The following is a 17,902-nucleotide window of genomic DNA, read 5'->3' on the forward strand; positions in this document are numbered from 1 at the left end:
ACGCGAAGGTCGTGAGTTCGATCCTCCCATGGGCCAATTCTTTTTTTATATTTTATTTCATTCTTATAAGGTGAAACCTATAAGAAAATGTGGCAATAAATTCTTTTAAAATTCTCGAATAATTTTTTTTCTTTCTTTAAAAAAAATGTTAATTTTTTCTGTTTTCATATGTTTTCACAAGTTTTCTGTTTGATGTAAAGATCATGATTTGTTTTTGTAGTTTAATTTATGGAAGTTTTTTTCAATTCACTTAATTCAATTCCAATTAGAGGATTGAAATACTTTTAAATATGTTGAAATCATGACGTTTTTCGTTAGTCAATTTAGATTTCTCGATGTTGGTTAAAAGTGAATGACTAACTAACGTTTGTAACGTTTTTTCAATGAAAGAAGTTCAAATTATAATTTTTTTGTGTACAATATTTGAAAAAAATACATAAATTAAATAAAAAACTACAATACTCGTAAATCGGATGAGAAAAAATGAATTGGCCCATGGGAGGATCGAACTCACGACCTTCGCGTTATTAGCACGACGCTCTAACCAGCTGAGCTAATGGGCCTTCGAAATTTAACTGGTCAATTCACACAGACGAGATCAATGGGAATGAGAATGGGAATGGAATAAGCGACTAAGTAGATAAGAATCATTAAATATTTGAAGTTAGTTCGACGTTTGCTTTATGAATGAAGATTGATTCAATATTAGTCTTCATAATTTTAATTCACTTATTTATTCTTTCATCTCTGTGTGGGTAATAAAATAATTCATATTTGCCCAAGCTAATTGTTTGTAACAATTTTTAGCGCCGTCCAATTTCACAGGGCAATCTGATTAAAGAATATTTTATTCTGGAGAACTTCCATATATTGAGCATAGAACATCATTTTGTGTTGATAAAAAAAACCTTATTTTCGATTACGCTCTCGAAATATCAATCTTCTTACAATTTATTTGACATTTATTCAAGCAGTGAGACAAAATTGATGGAAATAAAAAACAAATGAAGTCAACCAAAGAAAAAATATTGATTCGGAATAATACCTTTTCAATAAGGCAAGCACCAATGTCTAAACTCCTTCAATCTTTTACGTGTTTCTTCTGAATTTTCACACTTTCACGGAATGTTTATTTTGGCGAAATATCAATCGAATTCGTTTTTAGTTCGAATAAATAATTTTTTTTCAACAATGAAATTCTCTTTAACTAGAGTTTTTTTTTCAATAACTAATTTTCATTAACGACTTCGATATTTTTTAAATTTCTTCGAAAATTGTTTCCTTTTGATTACAATTCAAGTCGAACACTTTAATAATATTCTGCAAAGATATTTTCCCTGAAAAAAATAATCAGTTCTTTTATTGAAAGTCACAAAGTCACTGGTGTATTTGTTGTGTCCATTTCGGATGGAATCTGCGTGAAAATAAACTTCTATCTGAATGAGCTCGAATGAAATTGCGATTATTTCGCTTGAAACAAGTGAAATCATTTTAATTCGATACGAAAAGTGACACCCGTTGAATTTGTGTCACAAGAGGGGATGCTGTAGTATAAGCATGAGATAGAGTCGGATGCTATAAAACAGGGGTTGGATGTGGTAGCATATGGTCGTTGAGCACAGGCGCTGTTTACAATGGATAGCAGGTGCTGAATGATGCAATTCCATAGACAATATCAAGGGTGAATATGGACCGCCTCCAGATGAATCAAAGTGGGCTGTCGCATCGTTGCGCTACTGTTTCATATCGAATGATTCTTCTCGGTCTGATTATTATAAATTGATGAGCATGTTTTCATTTTTTGTTATAAAAACGAATTCGGAGATGTTTTTTTCGCTCACATTTTATACGAAAATCGATAGAGACATTTTTTTGTATGACAAAAAATAGAATGAGACTTTAACTTTTCAGACAAAAAGAGAGATAAGTTTAAAAAGTGGAAGAAAAAGAGAAAAAAACGTGAAAAGGTTGCAAATTTGTCGACAAAATCAAAAAATAAGGTTATAAAAATATTCCTTTGTGCAAGTGAATCCTCGTACGAAAAATAATTTTAATTTAATAGATATCGAACGGTAATTTTGACTCATTTCAATGACAATGGATAAAACGGATAAAATTTAAATTGAACGATTGAATGCATTCCATGGCGGCGGTTGGTTGCGGTGTTGTTGTTGCATTGGAATGTGACCATCGGCAACCGATATCGTTACTATGCACTGGTCGCCAAGCAGCAACGAATTCCGGCATCGATTATACACTACACGCTCCCGCTCGAACAAAACTGCCTACGTACAATATAAATAAAGGCTTCTTTTTGATAAACGATGGCCCGTCGTGTCGAATCCAATCGATAAGTTTGAATAGTTTTACTGTGGTGTTTTGTTGATATTGGCTGAATTTGTGTCATTTTTTAGAATTTAAAAAAATAAAATTGAACTATTTCTGTAGTTTCTGTTGCAAAATGTTGTTGAGCCGTTAAAATTCTCAGGGGATCTGATTGGATTTGGTTAAACCATCGTTGGATTTCTGTATTGACGCCTATAGCGATTGATTATTTTCATCAGACCTGCAAAATGTCGGGATATTTTTCAGCAAATCAGGTAAGTTTATCGCGAATTGATGATAGAAGTGAATGGAACATGAAATGCCAGTTCCAATTCATAATCCTTTTTTGCATCGAGGGAAAAAACGAATTTTATTATCGTAAACAATAATTTTTGACCTTTGAAAAAAACTTACGAAAATTATTCAAAAACTCGAGCCAATTTTGCAGGAGAGTTATGATTTGCATGGCAATCGTCAATTTCTGCGACATTCCAACAATGACGTTATTATTGTACCCAGTTATTTTGTCATAAATCATGTAAATTAGTAAAGTTTTGATGAGCTAAATCCGTTCTGAATGTTGGCAGAAAAAAAAAATTGACAAACTTCAATAATTACTTTGTGAAATCCTTCAAAGAGACCGAGAGAGACTAACACGCAAATTTCCAGTCGATAGCAGAGCCCAAAGGGAAACGAATCAATTGGCTGAAAACATCAGGAAACCAAAGTTGAATTTCTATCAAACACTCATAACATATTTGAGATATGATACCCAATTGCAATGAATCGCAAACAAAACCAAATAAACTGTCATCATTTGCTGTAAAAATTTAGCCTCTGCTTTGAAATGGCGATAAAATCTGCGCATACGTAATAGCAATAGATAAAATTCGATTTATACTTGTTCGATTTCGATCTAAAAGTAAAATGAACCACTATTACCTCTTTTCTGTGTCTAATAATATCTCTGGCCGAAAACAAAGGCGGAAAATAAAAATTGATCTTTCTGAACCATAAAATGTTGTCGCAGCGGAAAAATCTAGGTCGGGTTTGAAAATCGATTCATTCATCTTTGCCCCGAAATGACGTTGATTTTGTCAACGAAAAATGGCGGTAAACAAACCAAATAGACATTTAAAGACCACTTGAATTTCTGTGCACGACATTCCTTTTTTCGTTCGTTCGTTTTTGCAGCATGTGCAAATTTCGCATGACTCAAGCCAAGTTGACAACAAATGACATCGCGTGAAATGTTATTAGAATATCGCCGAATGTCGTTTTGTCACAGAACATTCTTTGATCACTTTATTCCCGAAACTTTTTCGCTTTTTTTCTTCTTTACTTCTTCAACGAAATGAACACAAAAAGAGGATGGATTTGGAAATTGGCGCTCATTCGGGAGAGAAACGCGATCGGTAACAGTGTAGCTTTTGACTGTGATTCAGGAAATTCGATTTGGTGAGACGTGGTTTTTGATCCGGAAATATTTTGAGTTGATTAGAAGATAGTTTGGGTTTCTCATCATAATGAATTGACTAGAGTTTTCCCATCGATCGGAACAAAAAAGTGAATCGTTGTTCCCTTTGTATAGAGGAGTAACAATACATCCCGTTGCATACCAAAGAAAAAGGACCCTTTGCATAAAGAAAAATATGACACAAGTCCAAAAGTCACACAAAACAATTTTGATAGATCACACAATTGAGAAATGTTTAATAATTGTTTTCCGTTGACGACGGCACTTGTGATTTACGGTTGTTTGCCTAGTCATTGAGTTGTCATCGTATTCAAATTAAAAATTCAAATGAACAAGACGTCGAGTGTCAACCGTAACCACTGCAGCCGCCGCCGACGTCGTCGTCATCGTTGTATGGGTGTTGCCTTCGATGTCACTCTCATCCATTGCGTGCGAATGAAATTTAATCAGGTTCAGTGTGCGGTGGTGTCGTGTTGCATATGCGACTCAAATTTGAATTTTAAATCAAAATTTCAAATCAAATCATCGGTTTGCCAGTGTATAATTTTGTGGTCACGCGCATTTCACAACAAAACTCCCAATCGACAACCGATGTACATTCATTTAACCCCTTTCTGCGTTCACCTTCCATTCAATAGTGTGATGGGCAAATTATGGGCTTGCTTCAGGATTGAATGGTAGCGTTAGGCGAAGAAAATGGATTGCGATGAAAAATTAAAATGTGAATAATTTGGAAGAAAGAAAAGTCCTCCTTCAAAAGAAAGGAAGAATAAAGGAGAAAAATGAAAATTGAAAAAGGAAAAAAACTATTTGAAAGAAGAGAAAACACAAAGAACAAAAATATTGCCTTCAAACAGACCAACCAACACTTCTGTGCAAGTGAATCCAAAACAGAAGACGGAAAATATAGATTTGATGAAGCAAAAAACAACATTTTCTGATCTTCGTCGCTCTTTGCCGCCCTAGTCAATCAAAAAAGTGATTACATTTCCACGCGACCGAGTTCACCGTAACACTACGACATCATCTACAAGGAGGCTATCATGTGCCTAATCCATTATCACTTTATAAATAATTAAATTTATTCGCCAATTACACAATATTTCACACGTAATATGTACTGGTGTGGTAGCGATGCGTCTCATGCACAAGTCGATTGACAAGGGGGCGATGACGCATTACATTCGCAATTGTGTTTATTATCCCATTGAATCGGGTTCTTTTGTTATTTTACACCCTTCGTCGAGTGTATCGAGTTTTAAAGAAAAATGGAAATTAGCCAACATTTTCGCTGTTTGAAAATAACAAAATAATTATAAACGACCCAACAACGAAACGATTTTACTCCATTGAAACGTGGTACATTTTTCTATGTGCTCGATGACAAATTTTATTGATAGGCGCCACGCTGACAAGCGTCAGCTAGGGACATGGTACGTCAACACAAATTGATGGAGATAGTAATTTCGTTTCAATTACAAAAGTGTGATGCGTGTGAATGGAAAACCTTCATATCTCACCACTTCTGTTATACTGGTATCGTGTAATTCCACGACAAGTCAGTGGATTGAATGAATGTTCAAATCAAATTATGGATTCCGAAATTGTTTTGTGCAGCAAGCAGAATAAAATGGAATGAAATTTACTACTTCGGTCCATCGGTGATAATTGCATGATCGGACGATTCGTATGTTTTCTCATCCGTTGAAGATGTAAATTGTCGTGTAAAATCAATTGTTGCTTCTTTATTTCGATACCACACGAGACGAAGATTTGCCACTGCTTTAGTCTCTGGGGAGCAATCCATCAAGTGCGAACGACGTACAAAAATCGATGCTAGTCACTAAACAGAGGGTTGGACAGTAGGCGGTACCATTACAAACAAACACACCATGTGTTCAACGCACTTTTTTATTCATCAAATGGATGATATAAATTAGGACCAGATTAGACAAGTCAATCCCGAGCAAAATATTTGCTTGTTTACTTGTTCAACATCATTTTTTATACACAACCCATTTAATGCTAGCAGTTTTACCCTTCGCAATGAATGAAGCGGAGAGAATGAAGAGACATCGGTAGATGGAATAGAATCGAGTTCCAATGTCATTCTCTCTTTACGAAATGGATTTTAAATGAATCAATAACAATTACGCGTTGTGTTTTTTTGGTGTAGACGACAAATTTTACTGCATTTTGGATTGAATTCGCAAATCGTGGAAGAAAAAGAGAAAAAAAATTGAAAGATTTTGAATCAGAGTTTTTTTCGGGCAAAATAGGTTTCGTACGTTGACTTTTCTCGTACTTCTAATCAGAATTTTATGCTACATCCAACTAGAAAGTCTCAATTTTCTCATTTTTGCTCTTCCAATCACAAAAGTCGACTCACTACAGACTACAGTCAATTGACTCGAAGAGTATTCGAGTCGAATACACTTAAATTCAAAAAATTACTTCCAAAAATTTTAGCTCCGACGATTTGAAATTTACCATTCCTATAAAGTTCTCTACCTTTGAAAAGAAATTGTTTAATTGTTTGTAAGACGTGTGTGGTAGCCTTGCAATTTTCGCTAACCACAACCAGCTTAACTGGCCCGAGTTAAGCAGAAGAAGCAGCTGGCAGCCGCTAAACACCGCAACTATCATTCGTAATGTAATCCTAAATTTGAGACTTAATTCCAACAAGTTTTATCTCTTCCCTCTCTTCGCCCCTTTTCTAACATGTGTTTTATTCTTACTTACTTACGTCCCTCATTCTGTAGCACCTCTTGGTGTTCCAACAGAAATACAGTATCACTGATACTCTCAACAGTACTATGGTTGCTATTGTTTCGAACATATTTCTCCCTTATTCTGATACCGTTGTTATGTGCTCATGGATTAAGTGGAATTACCGTCGAACTTGTATGTATCAATGACTGCAAAGGTGGCGTGACTTTGACGCGTTTATTTGGCCATTTTCCGATGACCAATTCCATTTCACGGTCATTTCACTCGGCACATTCAATCGTCCTCTATCTAATTGATAGGTAATTACGAATTGATTGACAATTTCGATTGACGACCAAACGTTTCGATTGTCAAACTGTGATCGCCACAGGGAAAAAATCGCTTCAATTGCATTTAAAAAAGCAGTGATAGTTTTCGGAACCTGTTTCGTCTTACCAAACACATTTTATCTCTATCGAAACATGTGTACAAGTCATTCGAATCTAATCCATGTTTGTTTTTTTAAAAACATTTGTTTACTTTTCGAATCGGAATGATGGCACGACAGAAAAAAATGAGCAACAAATCCTGTGCAATCAATTAATCATGAGTTATTACAATATAAACATACGAATTTCATTGGCATTGGAAGTGGGCTCGTTTGGGCTGTTTTGATAGTCGTGTCACGTTTACGTTGCTTCCAACGTAAAGTAGGGTTGAAATTGACGACATATTTGCACAATCAGAACAAAATTATGATTTCATTCCCTTGGTTGATCGATTTTTTTTTTCACTGGTGCAAACGTGCACGATATGCCACTGTTTCTTCTTCTATTTTTATTCATGTTTGAAAGTCTTCGAACGGAAATTTGCATAAAACAAATAAAACGTAGGCTAAATAAATACTCTAAGAACAAAATTATGAATTATTGCTGATGATTATTTTTGAGGCGATTACTTACAGAGATTACGATAATTTCGACAATATGTACGTCTCTTTTGATATGGAAATGTTTGAAATTGAAATAGAACGTTTAGAGGTGGAAGAAACGACAAGGGATATCGATCGTCTGAGTTAATTCTATTACGTCAAACCGAATTGACACAGTTTTTCGAATTCGAACAACCAGCTGGAATTAGACCAGTTTTTTTCTAGGTTTATTGGCGTTAAGAAAAGGATTTGGTAGATTTCTGTCGATGTGAATATTCATTGTGGTTTCAATTTTTTTTGGTTTAAAAACAAACAATTTTTTGACGATATTTTATTCCGAACAGTTTCCTTTGACCTAGTAAACTGGGGCCCTATTAGTAAGACTTTCTCTTAAAAAACCACTTCTTTTACTTCTAGAAATGATATGTTTTCCATCATTCAATAAAATAAATACAATTGTTTTTTCTTCAAAAAATGTGATCCAAAGAAAACCGCAAAACATGTTTCTATCAAATCAACTAGATCTAGACTTCAGTCGAAACTAAAAAAAGTTTTATTCAAAATAACAAAAGAGTTTTTAAAGGATGAAAATTTAATTTAGTTAAAATAAAAAGGAATAACACTTTTTACTTTTGAAGAAACAAATCTTTCTATATTTTGTTTTGCTTATTTTTGATGTCTTATTTGATGGAGGGAGGTCAATTGAAATCTAAAACATTGAACAATTCATTTCTGAATAGTTTGAACGTGAGTTTGCGCCACAACATCTTTGTAACTGGGAAGTGCCAAGACACCACCGTCCACAGCCACACCAGCGGAAAGGCAGCACTAAAGTGATATCAAACGATCGTGGCCATTTATTGCCAGGAATTCCAAGGTATTAGAGTTATTCTTAATTGTTAACTTGGCATGAAATATGAAAGGTAACTCAAGTGATTGAGAAATTCTACGACTGATATATTGCAATATATTTGTATTCCATAATTAATGGTAATTTACCATGGCGTTTTTCTGTTAGAACGTGAGAATTTTTTTATTAAATTATTCATTATCTATCATATTTCTTACCTTATTTATAACTAAATTTCGTAACTGACAATTTTTCTTCCATAGATTGAATTCCCGAGAGCAAGTGTACGACTTGAGTTTGATTAAAAACGTGGTAATTAAAATCGTTGCAAATATAGCATTGTTGTTACATTTTCGAGTTATTTTCAGGGCGGAAAAAATCCATCAAAAAAGAAAGACTCGAAGCATAAAAACAGAGGAGAAAAACAGCGGCAAACAGAGGACAAAGAAAAAGTACAACTTGATACAAATATATTGTTCAAAATATAAAAATATGATAGAAAATCTGCAAAAAAAAACATCTTAATTTTGTTTTTAGGATTTATCGTACAAACCAGGTGATTTGACCGAAGCAGATCAACAGCACCACAGTCGGTCGATATTAGAACAGAAATCTCCCATTCGATTACCCGAATTGAATGATTTATATGTGGAGAAGCCAAAAAATGATTTAGATTTAAAAGCGTGTGACCAAAGAGGTTGTTATGAAGCTGAACAAGGATCACCAAATTCGCTCACGGAACTAATCGAACAATTGCCTCAAATCGACCGAACTATGCGACAAGAAGTATCAGAAAAGCCAGGGGAAAGTAATACAGTTCCGTTGATTCCAGCGGCGTGTAATTTTCAAGCCGCTCGGAAAATGGCACAAGAGAATTTAGAGCATCAACCGCTACCTGACTCAATTATGGATCGCACCTTTCTGAAAATGCAAGCGCAGGGCCTTCTCAACCCGGAGTTATCATTGAATGTTGAACCGTCGGCAACTGGTATTTTGAGATTTTCTTAATTTTATGCCATTCCCACTGGATTTTTTCAAATTATAAAAAATATCCCAAAGAACGTGGTTGATCATCGGTTGATTAATACATTTTTCCCATTCTTTCCTAAACACAAATCAGGAGTCGGTGTTCGAACCCACAATGCCGGACCAACGCATTGCACAAAATTAAAAGTCTATCGTCCGAAAACGTGTGGTGTGGTACCGCCGCCAATTGACAGTCGAAATGGTCATTCGCGTCCACAAACTGCCTTCAGTCACAAAGCAAAAATTGATCCAATGGATTTGGCGATCTGTTGGGATTACACGCCCAAAAACCCATTGGACGAACCGAAACCAAGTGCTCACATCGATGGTACAAATGATATCGTCGCACCGGCCATTTTTAGTGTAGTACAAACACCAAAAGCCCTCGATGACTATAACACTGGCCGTTCAGCTGGTGTATTTACCCATACAGCTGGCGAAGAGAGTTTCTTTGACAAAGATATTATGCTTCGAAATAAAAATTACTTCTCAACTCGTCTGGAGAAAAATACGGACCGTGCATGCAAGTGTTCAGCCGATTCGCGTTCGCATAGCGCCAGTCGAAAAGCGTCACAACAAGAACGACTACAAGCCAGTAACCGATGCAAAAGTTCACCAAATCTGTCGGTTCTGGTACACCCAAGTGAAGGTACGACCAGAGAGAGTATCATCGTTTGCAATTACAACAAAGAACACTACCATTACCGTCCCGAACCAACGAAACATCATCGTCGACCCGTCGTTGCTAGAAAACACATTTGCTGCGAAAAATCTCGAACGGCTCGACTCTGCGAGCAAAATGTGCAAAAATTAAACCAACAAATTGTCGAAAAGTTAGAGTTTAAATCGGCATTTAAAGCTGGCGTGCCAAAGAGCCACTCGAGTGGCTTTTGTAGCAGTGTTGATCACACGTCCAACGGCAGCAATTCCACTGGATCCGAATTCACAACCAAAGTATTCAAAATTCCAAAGCCTCGACAACCGTACGCAAAGAAAAACTATACCATTGACACGTTGGCACCACCGTTTGCCTGCTGGAAAGGTGGCGCCGGCCAGGGCGGATATCCCGAGCATTGGAGACTCGCAAGTGTTTATCAACATGCATACAAACCGATCGATCAACGCAAACGACCACTTTTAGCTACGGTTTATCAATAAAACAGAAACATATGGATGTAATTGAGTAAATTTACTTTTCACTTTGTGGTTGTTTTTATCATTCAAAATGATTCAATGTTCATCGTTTATCTTATTCTTTCTTTTCTTTTCAATTTCTAATCGATTCGCTTGAAAAAAAAAAAAACTAAATAAAATTATGTTAAACTCTCAATGCCCATTCCTTTTCTTTGAGTGACTCGTATTTTCGCAAGAAATAGCTGGTTTTATGTGATTCCCACACGGCAAGCGCTAAATGGAACCAATTTTTCTCGGTGAATGCAGTGGTTTGTTGATTTGGAACGGGGAATGGTGTATGTGGGGTCATGAAAATTCGCTGACGAAACTCGGCCACTAGCATTTCTATGTCCGGATGCGGTTGGTAATGGTTTTTGTCTGGAAAAAGTGATAAGTTTTAGTATTTTGGAGTAGTTTTTGGACGTTTCTAGTTGAAAAAAAAACGAAAAATTTAAAAAAATCGGTTTAACCGATGGAATTTGCTCAAACTGTTGAATCAACGAATTCCTAGGACTCCAACTTGCACAAAAAAACATCCTCACCATTTCCATCAATCCAGGGAAAATAGAAAATATCCATTTCATCATCATCATCGCCCATCAATTGTTTCACAGGGCTTCGGTTTGACCGTAGCATTTTCAGGCCGCTGCACTGGAAAAATGTGCGATACAACTGCTTGGTGCGATGTTTGGCTTCGACAAGAAAATCCCGATTTTGGCATTTATTTTTAAACAGCAAAATATTCGGTGAATGTCTTCGTTCGTTCAGATCATTCTCATAGATGTCAACTATCATACTTTCGGCATTCAATAGCAATCGCATCAAATGTAAATTAAAGCCACAATCCTCGACTACGATCAGTGTATTGCACACGTTCAATAGAAAAATGAGCATTTTCAGGTCATCCAATTCGTTGAGAATGGCTTCTTTTTTGTATGGATTACACAGCAACGGAGAGCAATCGAGTAGAATCGTACGATGGCGTGTTATATACATTTGAATACCCTCGGTGCAGTTCATGTTTGACAGTCGTTCTTTCAATTGATTTCTCATTCGAAATACACCCGTTTGACCTGTTATCAATTTATCCACATAAGCAACGTCATCAAAATCAGTCACATCATCGATCAGCATATTTAAAATGAATGATTTGCCCGAGCCTTGTGTCCCAATCACACCAACAACGCTAAAATCCGAATTGGTTTCAATCAAAAAGTCTTGTGCATGATTCTGAATTTGATAATGATCCGAAATGATGGAAAACGGTTTCTTCATCGATGACAATATGTTTTCGGTGGCAGTGCTGTCATTGGAGACGGTCGGTGGTGTGTCTTTGCTATCTTTAGTTGTTGGTGGTGTCGGTTGTAATCGACTGGCTTTAATTGTATCAACATAACTTGCTCGATGGTCAGGTATTGGTCGCGATGCAATACTTATTTGTGTTGTTGTCGTTGTTGTTGTTGGAGGTGTATTTCTACTATGCTCCGGTGTTTCTTTCGGTTTGAGCAATATTCGCGGTTTGTCCGGTACGGATTTGTCATCTTTATCACTTTTCTTTGCCAAAATTATCGGCCGCTTTGGCTCCTACAATGGGATTTTTTTTAACATTTCAAAATTTAAATTTTATTGAAACCAAATCACAGTAAAATGTAATGAAAAATAAATCAAGTTAGCGAAAAATGTGCCAATTTCCTTACCTTATTTTGATTGGATTTTCTGTTGCGTTTATTCTCCGACATGGTTCGATTGTCAACCGTGGCAAAGTGTCAATTTGACAATTGAACCGAACCTCGGCGAAAAAAAAAACCAACACTGGTGTTGCCCGCATCGTGCCCAGCCATCAATTGTCAAATAGAGTGAGTGAGAGCGACAGCGTTTGTATGTATGCGTGTGCATGTCGGTAGCTACACAGCTGTTTGTGCGAGAGACCAGGAGAAACAAAGGCAAGAGAGTGCTGAACGCTTGGAAGGAGGAAAAAAAAGAAAGAAGAAGCAACGTCTCTCATATGTGTTGTGCGTAGCAAAACCAGCTGAACCTGCATACATTCGCACAAACACACTCGGGGGCAATAGGCAAATCAGTGAGCACGTAGTGAGCTCAGTTGGGTCTCATCCATTGGCAGCGATGAATTGTTGAACGAGAAAAAAACGTCGAATAGCGCACAAATCGGCAGCAATTCCAATTCGCATCGTTTTTTTTCTGCCACACTCTCTCTCTCTATCTCACACACACACGCTCTTTGTTTGCATCTCATCAAATCAAATTAAAAGTCATTTGGATCCTTTGTTTGTTCTTCGACAACAACAATAACACCAGAAAGAGAGAGGAAAGAAGAAAAAAAATCAATCGATTTGGTTTGATCGAAGTGAGTGCATGAGAGAGAAATTTTTTTTTAGTGCGAAATTCAAAAGTGTTATTCGACACATTGAGAGAAGGACAGCGAGTTGAATCGAGCAAACCGAAAAAAAAAACAACAACATAGAATTCATTTCAATAAAACAATAGAAAACAATTTACACGCGCTACTCGTGTGGCTTTGCTTTAAATAAAGAAGAGAAACAAATAGCCAACAACAACAACTAAACTAAAATACTCATACATTCGCATATCTCAGACCCAAACGAGTGAACAAATATATCATAAACTAGCAAGTAGAAAATAGAATGAATTTGAGCAAAGAGTAATCGTCGTCGTCGTTGTTTTTTCTCTTCTTTACACTTTGCTTCTCTTTCCGTTGTGTGTACGGAACAATTCTTGCTAACTTTGTACGTACGTGTGTAAAACATCATTTTCATCGGTCGAAACGGTGACAGTGTGTGTGTATACATATATGTGTGTGTGCGCGTGCATTCGGTGTAACTTGGTTTGTGATGCGAATTTCATCAGTCAATTGGAATTGTTGTTGATTGTTCGCGTTTGGTGTTAGTCGGTATTTCGGAAGCGTTTACACATATACATCACACAGCGCACACTACAACACAGGCATGTACAGCTGTTTGTAGGGAATTGGTTGGGTGTGAGGAACAGAGACAGCCGAACCGCAATATACCGTGAGTAGAAGCAGCAAGAAACAGAGATAGAATAGCAGCAGCAGCAGCAGCAGCAGGAGAAGAAGCAGTAGTAGAAAAAAATATCAGAGAAAAAAAAGAATCGTACGAACAAAGTGTGTGCGGCGCGTTGTAATATAATTCTTTTTTAAATTTGTGTGTTCTTTTTCTACTCTCGTACTCGTCATCCATTCTCGTTTTGTACTTGAATATTATTACATATTCAAACAATACAAAATAATATTTTGACGAGACACACATAAAATCGAGGATAGAAACAAAAACAGCAACAACAACAGGAAGAGAGACAAACAACAATCAACGAGTGAGATACATTTTAAATGGTAATTTAGAAATCGGTGTGTGCGGCTTTTCATAGACTTTATGTGCAAAATACAGCAGAGAGAGAGAGAGAGAAGAAAAAACACCTCATACCACATGACAAACTAAAAAATTCCTAGTTTCAGCACTTTTTCGCCGTGTTCCGTTTGTGTATTGAAATAGTGTGAGCTCGATTGAACAAACTTTGTTCATTCCGTTTTTTTTTCTCTCTTTCTCTCTCTCTCTTTCGTTTAGTTGTTTGTGCCTACAATTTTTCGTTTTCATTTATCGAATCAGTTGTATGTGTGTCTGTTAATTGAATTTTATTTTTTTGTTTGATGAAACGATGAAATGTCGAAAAAAAACGTCTGAGTTAAAGTCAAAAATTTTCCCCTTTTTGTATCATTTTCAGTAAATTTCAGACACCGAAATTTGTGTGGTGACAACTATTTTTTTACCGAGTTTTTACGAGATATTTAATAGAGAGAGAGAAAGAGAAAGAGAAGCAACATGGATCATTTAGCCGAGCGACACTTTGAAAACTATTCACCTGAAGATGCAGAAGAGGAGCGTCGCAATTTTCTATCCGTTCTCAAGGCATTCCGATACTATAGGTAAGTCTTTAGACACTATCCCTCTCCCTCCCTCAATCCCTTGCTCACTTCATTCAAGCACTTATAACGGTGGTCCCGCGCATTGACCAGTTCATTGAATCTGATATTGACTGACAACCACTGAAATAAATCGAATTCAATTCAATTAACTTGATTGCGGTGATGATATGTGACGTATGTATTCGAATTTTTGGAATCAAATAAATCTACGAACGGTTGGGAGTTTGTCAATGACGATAAAAATCAACATCGGTTAATGGAAATTGCTTTACGCGGGATATTCACCGGCTTTAATCGAATGACTTGTGGTTTCGTTCTCTCTCCGTATATCAATTCGACATCGGTTTGTTGATTTGTACATATTTCATTCAATCTAGATCTCACAGCATGAATCGAGTAGACAAAACGGAGGCTTATCTCAGCAACTTACCATCGGAACATCAAAAAATGATGATCAAATATCGAGATCATCTGTTTCGAATTAGGAATTGCATCGGTAAATAGCAATTGGAATCAATTCCGTATACTTTTTTATGGACTTGACGAAAAAAACGTCAATCAATGCATAGAAATACGATTTTATCAAATCATTTTCACTCAATTGTTCATCATTGCTGTGCGTATTTCAGATGAAAATTTTCAAATTATCCGAAAGTTGGTGGAAGATGTTGGAAATTTGTTCGAGAATGCGAACCAGGCCATGGTGCCGAAGTCACATAACAACCGCAATGAAGATGACGATATTCGTGTGCGTTTGCAAGACATGGATAAGGTAAGAGACACCAGAGTCGGCCAGAGTACAATATAACAACCCCTCCGGTTGAATTTTAATGCATTTGAATTAATGTTATGATGATTTGATGTAAACGCTATAAATTTTTCATTAAAACTATGAATTTTATGTATGGCGTCGGAACATGTTCGGAAAAATCTTTAAAATTCATGCATTCGGAGCCATAATTCAACAGTCGGGTTGGATTTTTATCCATAATGATCGCCATTTGATGCATTCAATTGATACACACTCTTGTTTCCAGGTTCAAGTGACACTCAAGCAATTCGCACGCGACTGGAGTGCTGACGGTGAAGAAGAACGACAGCAATGCTATGCGCCGATCATCAACGAAATCGAGAAATTTTACAGTGCAGATAAATTGTGAGTATGATGATATCGCATCGATTGTTGTTTGTTTGTTTCTGGCCGTTCACGTTTTCATATCGATGAGTTTGCGCTACTGACTCTTTCACAATGTTTCACACGACGACGACTACGGACCTTTGAAACAGTAAACAACAAAATTTGGCATGTGAATCATTCTTTATCGTGTCATATCGGTCGGTCGCCGACTATTCGCCACTCTGCGCTTCGGTTGTTACTTTTCGTGTGTGTCTATACGGTGGAAAATGTGAGAAGAAAAAAAAATCTTCGTGCGCGAATGAGGAAAGAAAAATAAGCGAATTTATATATATTATTATTATAGAGAGAGAGAGTATAAAAATAACAAAAACGACGGTGGCTACGTGTGAACGACTGGATGTGATAAGTTGTGATGTTTTTGTCCTCATCTAATATGCGTGAATGCACGCTTTACGGATTTTTATGCATTATCATTGTCCATTTGGTTTAACGACAATATTGCTCTCGCCGCTGCATTTTCGAATCACTTTCTCTCTCTCTCTCTCTCTCTCTCTCTCTCTCTCTCTGATATTTCTATATTATATTATAATTCAATGTTTCTATAGAGGAACGCTTTCACCGGATGAATCATAGCAGATTTTTTTCTTCCGCTCACGATTTATTCATTATTTTTGTTTTGTTTTTTTTTTGTTCTGATCACATAGAGACATAAGCAAGATTCGCATATTGGTGCCGGGCGCTGGTCTCGGCCGTTTAACATACGAGTTAGCATACAGGGGCTACTATTGCGAAGGGAATGAATTTAGCTTATTCATGCTGGTCGCCAGTAACTTTGTCTTGAACAAGTGTATCGTTGAAAATCAATATACAATCGTAAGTATTTTATAATCGGGTTAAAAATAATTGTTTTTCCCTCTTCGGCAATATTTTTTGTTTCTGTGTAAAGAAAAAAAATCCACGTCGAATTGCACAAATTGAATCAACTTTGTAACGATATTCCAATGCGATTCTTCGATGAAACAACTTTTCACAAGGTGTCTAAAAATAGTCAAATTGCACGAAAACAATGCATGAACACGGGATGCAATGAAAGAAGAAGAAAAAAATTTGTTTGGAAAATAGAAAGGAATAACTCGAATTTTATCTCTTTTTTTTCGCCAGTATCCGTACGTTCATCAGTACGTGAACAATTTGCACCGTAAAGATCAAGTGACCCCGGTCCAATTTCCAGATGTGAGCCCAACCAAAGGTAAAATAAATTAAATCAAGATAATTGAATAAATAAATTATTTATCTACTTCGATATTTATCTCCTCTATAGCCAAGCCCAAAGGAGGGTTCAACATGGTTGCTGGTGACTTTTTGCAAGTGTATAATACATCGAATTATTGGGATTGTGTTGCCACGTGTTTCTTCATTGACTGCGCAAATAATGTGGCCGAGTTCGTTGAGACCATATACAAGTGAGTATCGTATATATGTCATCCGAATTTATATCGCGCTAGCTGTCGAAATGACTTTCACACTCTGTTTACTGATTCAATGATGTTGTTGTTGTTGTTTTGGTCAATGCCGGAATTTTTTTCATGATCGAACACGGACTCCGATATCAAACCAAAAACAATTGTAACAAAAAACATTACACGTTTTTTATCTCAATTGCACACAAGATGGAAAACACCACTGAAACCGACTAAAACCCAAGGAAGAAAGTACTAGATTTGTATAATTCAAGTAATGCGATCTAGTACAAAAATAATCCCAAATAATCCTTCGGAATTCTTCATAATTCTCAATAATACTCAATATTGCTATGCATAATACCAACACCCAATAGCTACACATAACCGTATTCCACTTTTGTTTATTGGCATTATGCATAGCATTATTGAGCATTATTGAGAATTATGGAGAATTCCGAAGGATTATTTGGAATTATTTTTGTACTAGATCGCATTACTTGAATTATACAAATCTAGTACTTTTCCCCTTGCTAAAACCAGTCTATCTGCCCGCATTGAGAAACAGTTTGGTAACAATAGCCGCCGCTTATCTGTGTGTGATGCAAACAACTAAATTGATCGACGTGTTCTTTTCTTGGTTCTGTGTCGAACCGAAAATAAAACCGTTTCGTGTGTAGCACCCACGATGTTTTTTTAGCAAAACACAATTGCAAACAGAAGAGAGAAAAAAAACACATATCAGTTGTTATCGAGTGTGCGCCTCGGGCTGTTTATTTGTCGAAGAGAGAGAGAGAGAGAGAGAGAGAGAGAGAGAGAGAGAGAGAGAGA

The 17,902-nt window shown here is 36.5% G+C and overlaps 3 protein-coding genes and 1 non-coding gene across 4 annotated transcripts in view; 2 read left to right on the plus strand and 2 right to left on the minus strand.

The window, feature by feature from the left end:
• Positions 1–489: 489 nt before the first annotated feature.
• Positions 490–563, minus strand: Trnai-aau (transfer RNA isoleucine (anticodon AAU)). The gene has a single exon. It is a non-coding gene; the product is annotated as a tRNA-Ile (tRNA).
• Positions 564–3,720: 3,157 nt separating this feature from the next.
• Positions 3,721–10,648, plus strand: LOC129570803 (uncharacterized). The gene is made up of 6 exons (XM_055450527.1): positions 3,721–3,783; positions 8,183–8,319; positions 8,556–8,604; positions 8,661–8,744; positions 8,830–9,280; positions 9,413–10,648. The coding sequence occupies exons 5-6, from the start codon at positions 9,067–9,069 to the stop codon at positions 10,474–10,476; spliced, it is 1,278 nt and encodes a 425-aa protein (XP_055306502.1). The 5' UTR covers positions 3,721–3,783; positions 8,183–8,319; positions 8,556–8,604; positions 8,661–8,744; positions 8,830–9,066; the 3' UTR covers positions 10,477–10,648.
• On the minus strand, positions 10,489–12,286 carry LOC129570802 (nonsense-mediated mRNA decay factor SMG9). The gene is made up of 3 exons (XM_055450526.1): positions 12,189–12,286; positions 11,034–12,075; positions 10,489–10,869 (listed from the first exon to the last, which is right to left on the minus strand). Exons 1-3 carry the CDS (start codon positions 12,228–12,230, stop codon positions 10,637–10,639), a joined length of 1,317 nt encoding a protein of 438 aa, XP_055306501.1. The 5' UTR covers positions 12,231–12,286; the 3' UTR covers positions 10,489–10,636.
• Positions 12,287–12,399: 113 nt separating this feature from the next.
• LOC129570804 (carnosine N-methyltransferase) overlaps positions 12,400–17,902 on the plus strand; it is an 8,322-nt gene continuing 2,819 nt past the window's right edge. The window contains exons 1-8 of the mRNA XM_055450528.1: positions 12,400–13,882; positions 14,272–14,473; positions 14,851–14,969; positions 15,103–15,245; positions 15,511–15,629; positions 16,316–16,484; positions 16,773–16,860; positions 16,933–17,074. Coding sequence (XP_055306503.1) covers positions 14,370–14,473; positions 14,851–14,969; positions 15,103–15,245; positions 15,511–15,629; positions 16,316–16,484; positions 16,773–16,860; positions 16,933–17,074 — 884 coding nt within the window. The 5' untranslated portion in view covers positions 12,400–13,882; positions 14,272–14,369. The remainder of the gene's footprint in view (positions 13,883–14,271; positions 14,474–14,850; positions 14,970–15,102; positions 15,246–15,510; positions 15,630–16,315; positions 16,485–16,772; positions 16,861–16,932; positions 17,075–17,902) is intronic.

This window comes from Sitodiplosis mosellana, unplaced genomic scaffold, assembly GCF_009176505.1.
Source record: "Sitodiplosis mosellana isolate CC-2019 unplaced genomic scaffold, AAFC_SMos_1.0 Smas_scaffold_80, whole genome shotgun sequence".
NCBI classification, from domain to species: Eukaryota; Metazoa; Arthropoda; class Insecta; order Diptera; family Cecidomyiidae; genus Sitodiplosis; species Sitodiplosis mosellana.

Excerpts from the sequence above, each read along its gene's own strand:
- LOC129570803 (XM_055450527.1), top strand. The coding sequence starts at position 9,067 with ATGCGACAAGAAGTATCAGAAAAGCCAGGGGAAAGTAATACAGTTCCG. Across the intron at positions 9,281-9,412 it reads TGTTGAACCGTCGGCAACTG|GAGTCGGTGTTCGAACCCAC; the intron begins GTATTTTGAGAT and ends AACACAAATCAG.
- LOC129570802 (XM_055450526.1), bottom strand. The coding sequence starts at position 12,230 with ATGTCGGAGAATAAACGCAACAGAAAATCCAATCAAAATAAG. Across the intron at positions 12,076-12,188 it reads GAAAATCCAATCAAAATAAG|GAGCCAAAGCGGCCGATAAT; the intron begins GTAAGGAAATTG and ends ATCCCATTGTAG. Across the intron at positions 10,870-11,033 it reads TCCCTGGATTGATGGAAATG|ACAAAAACCATTACCAACCG; the intron begins GTGAGGATGTTT and ends CACTTTTTCCAG.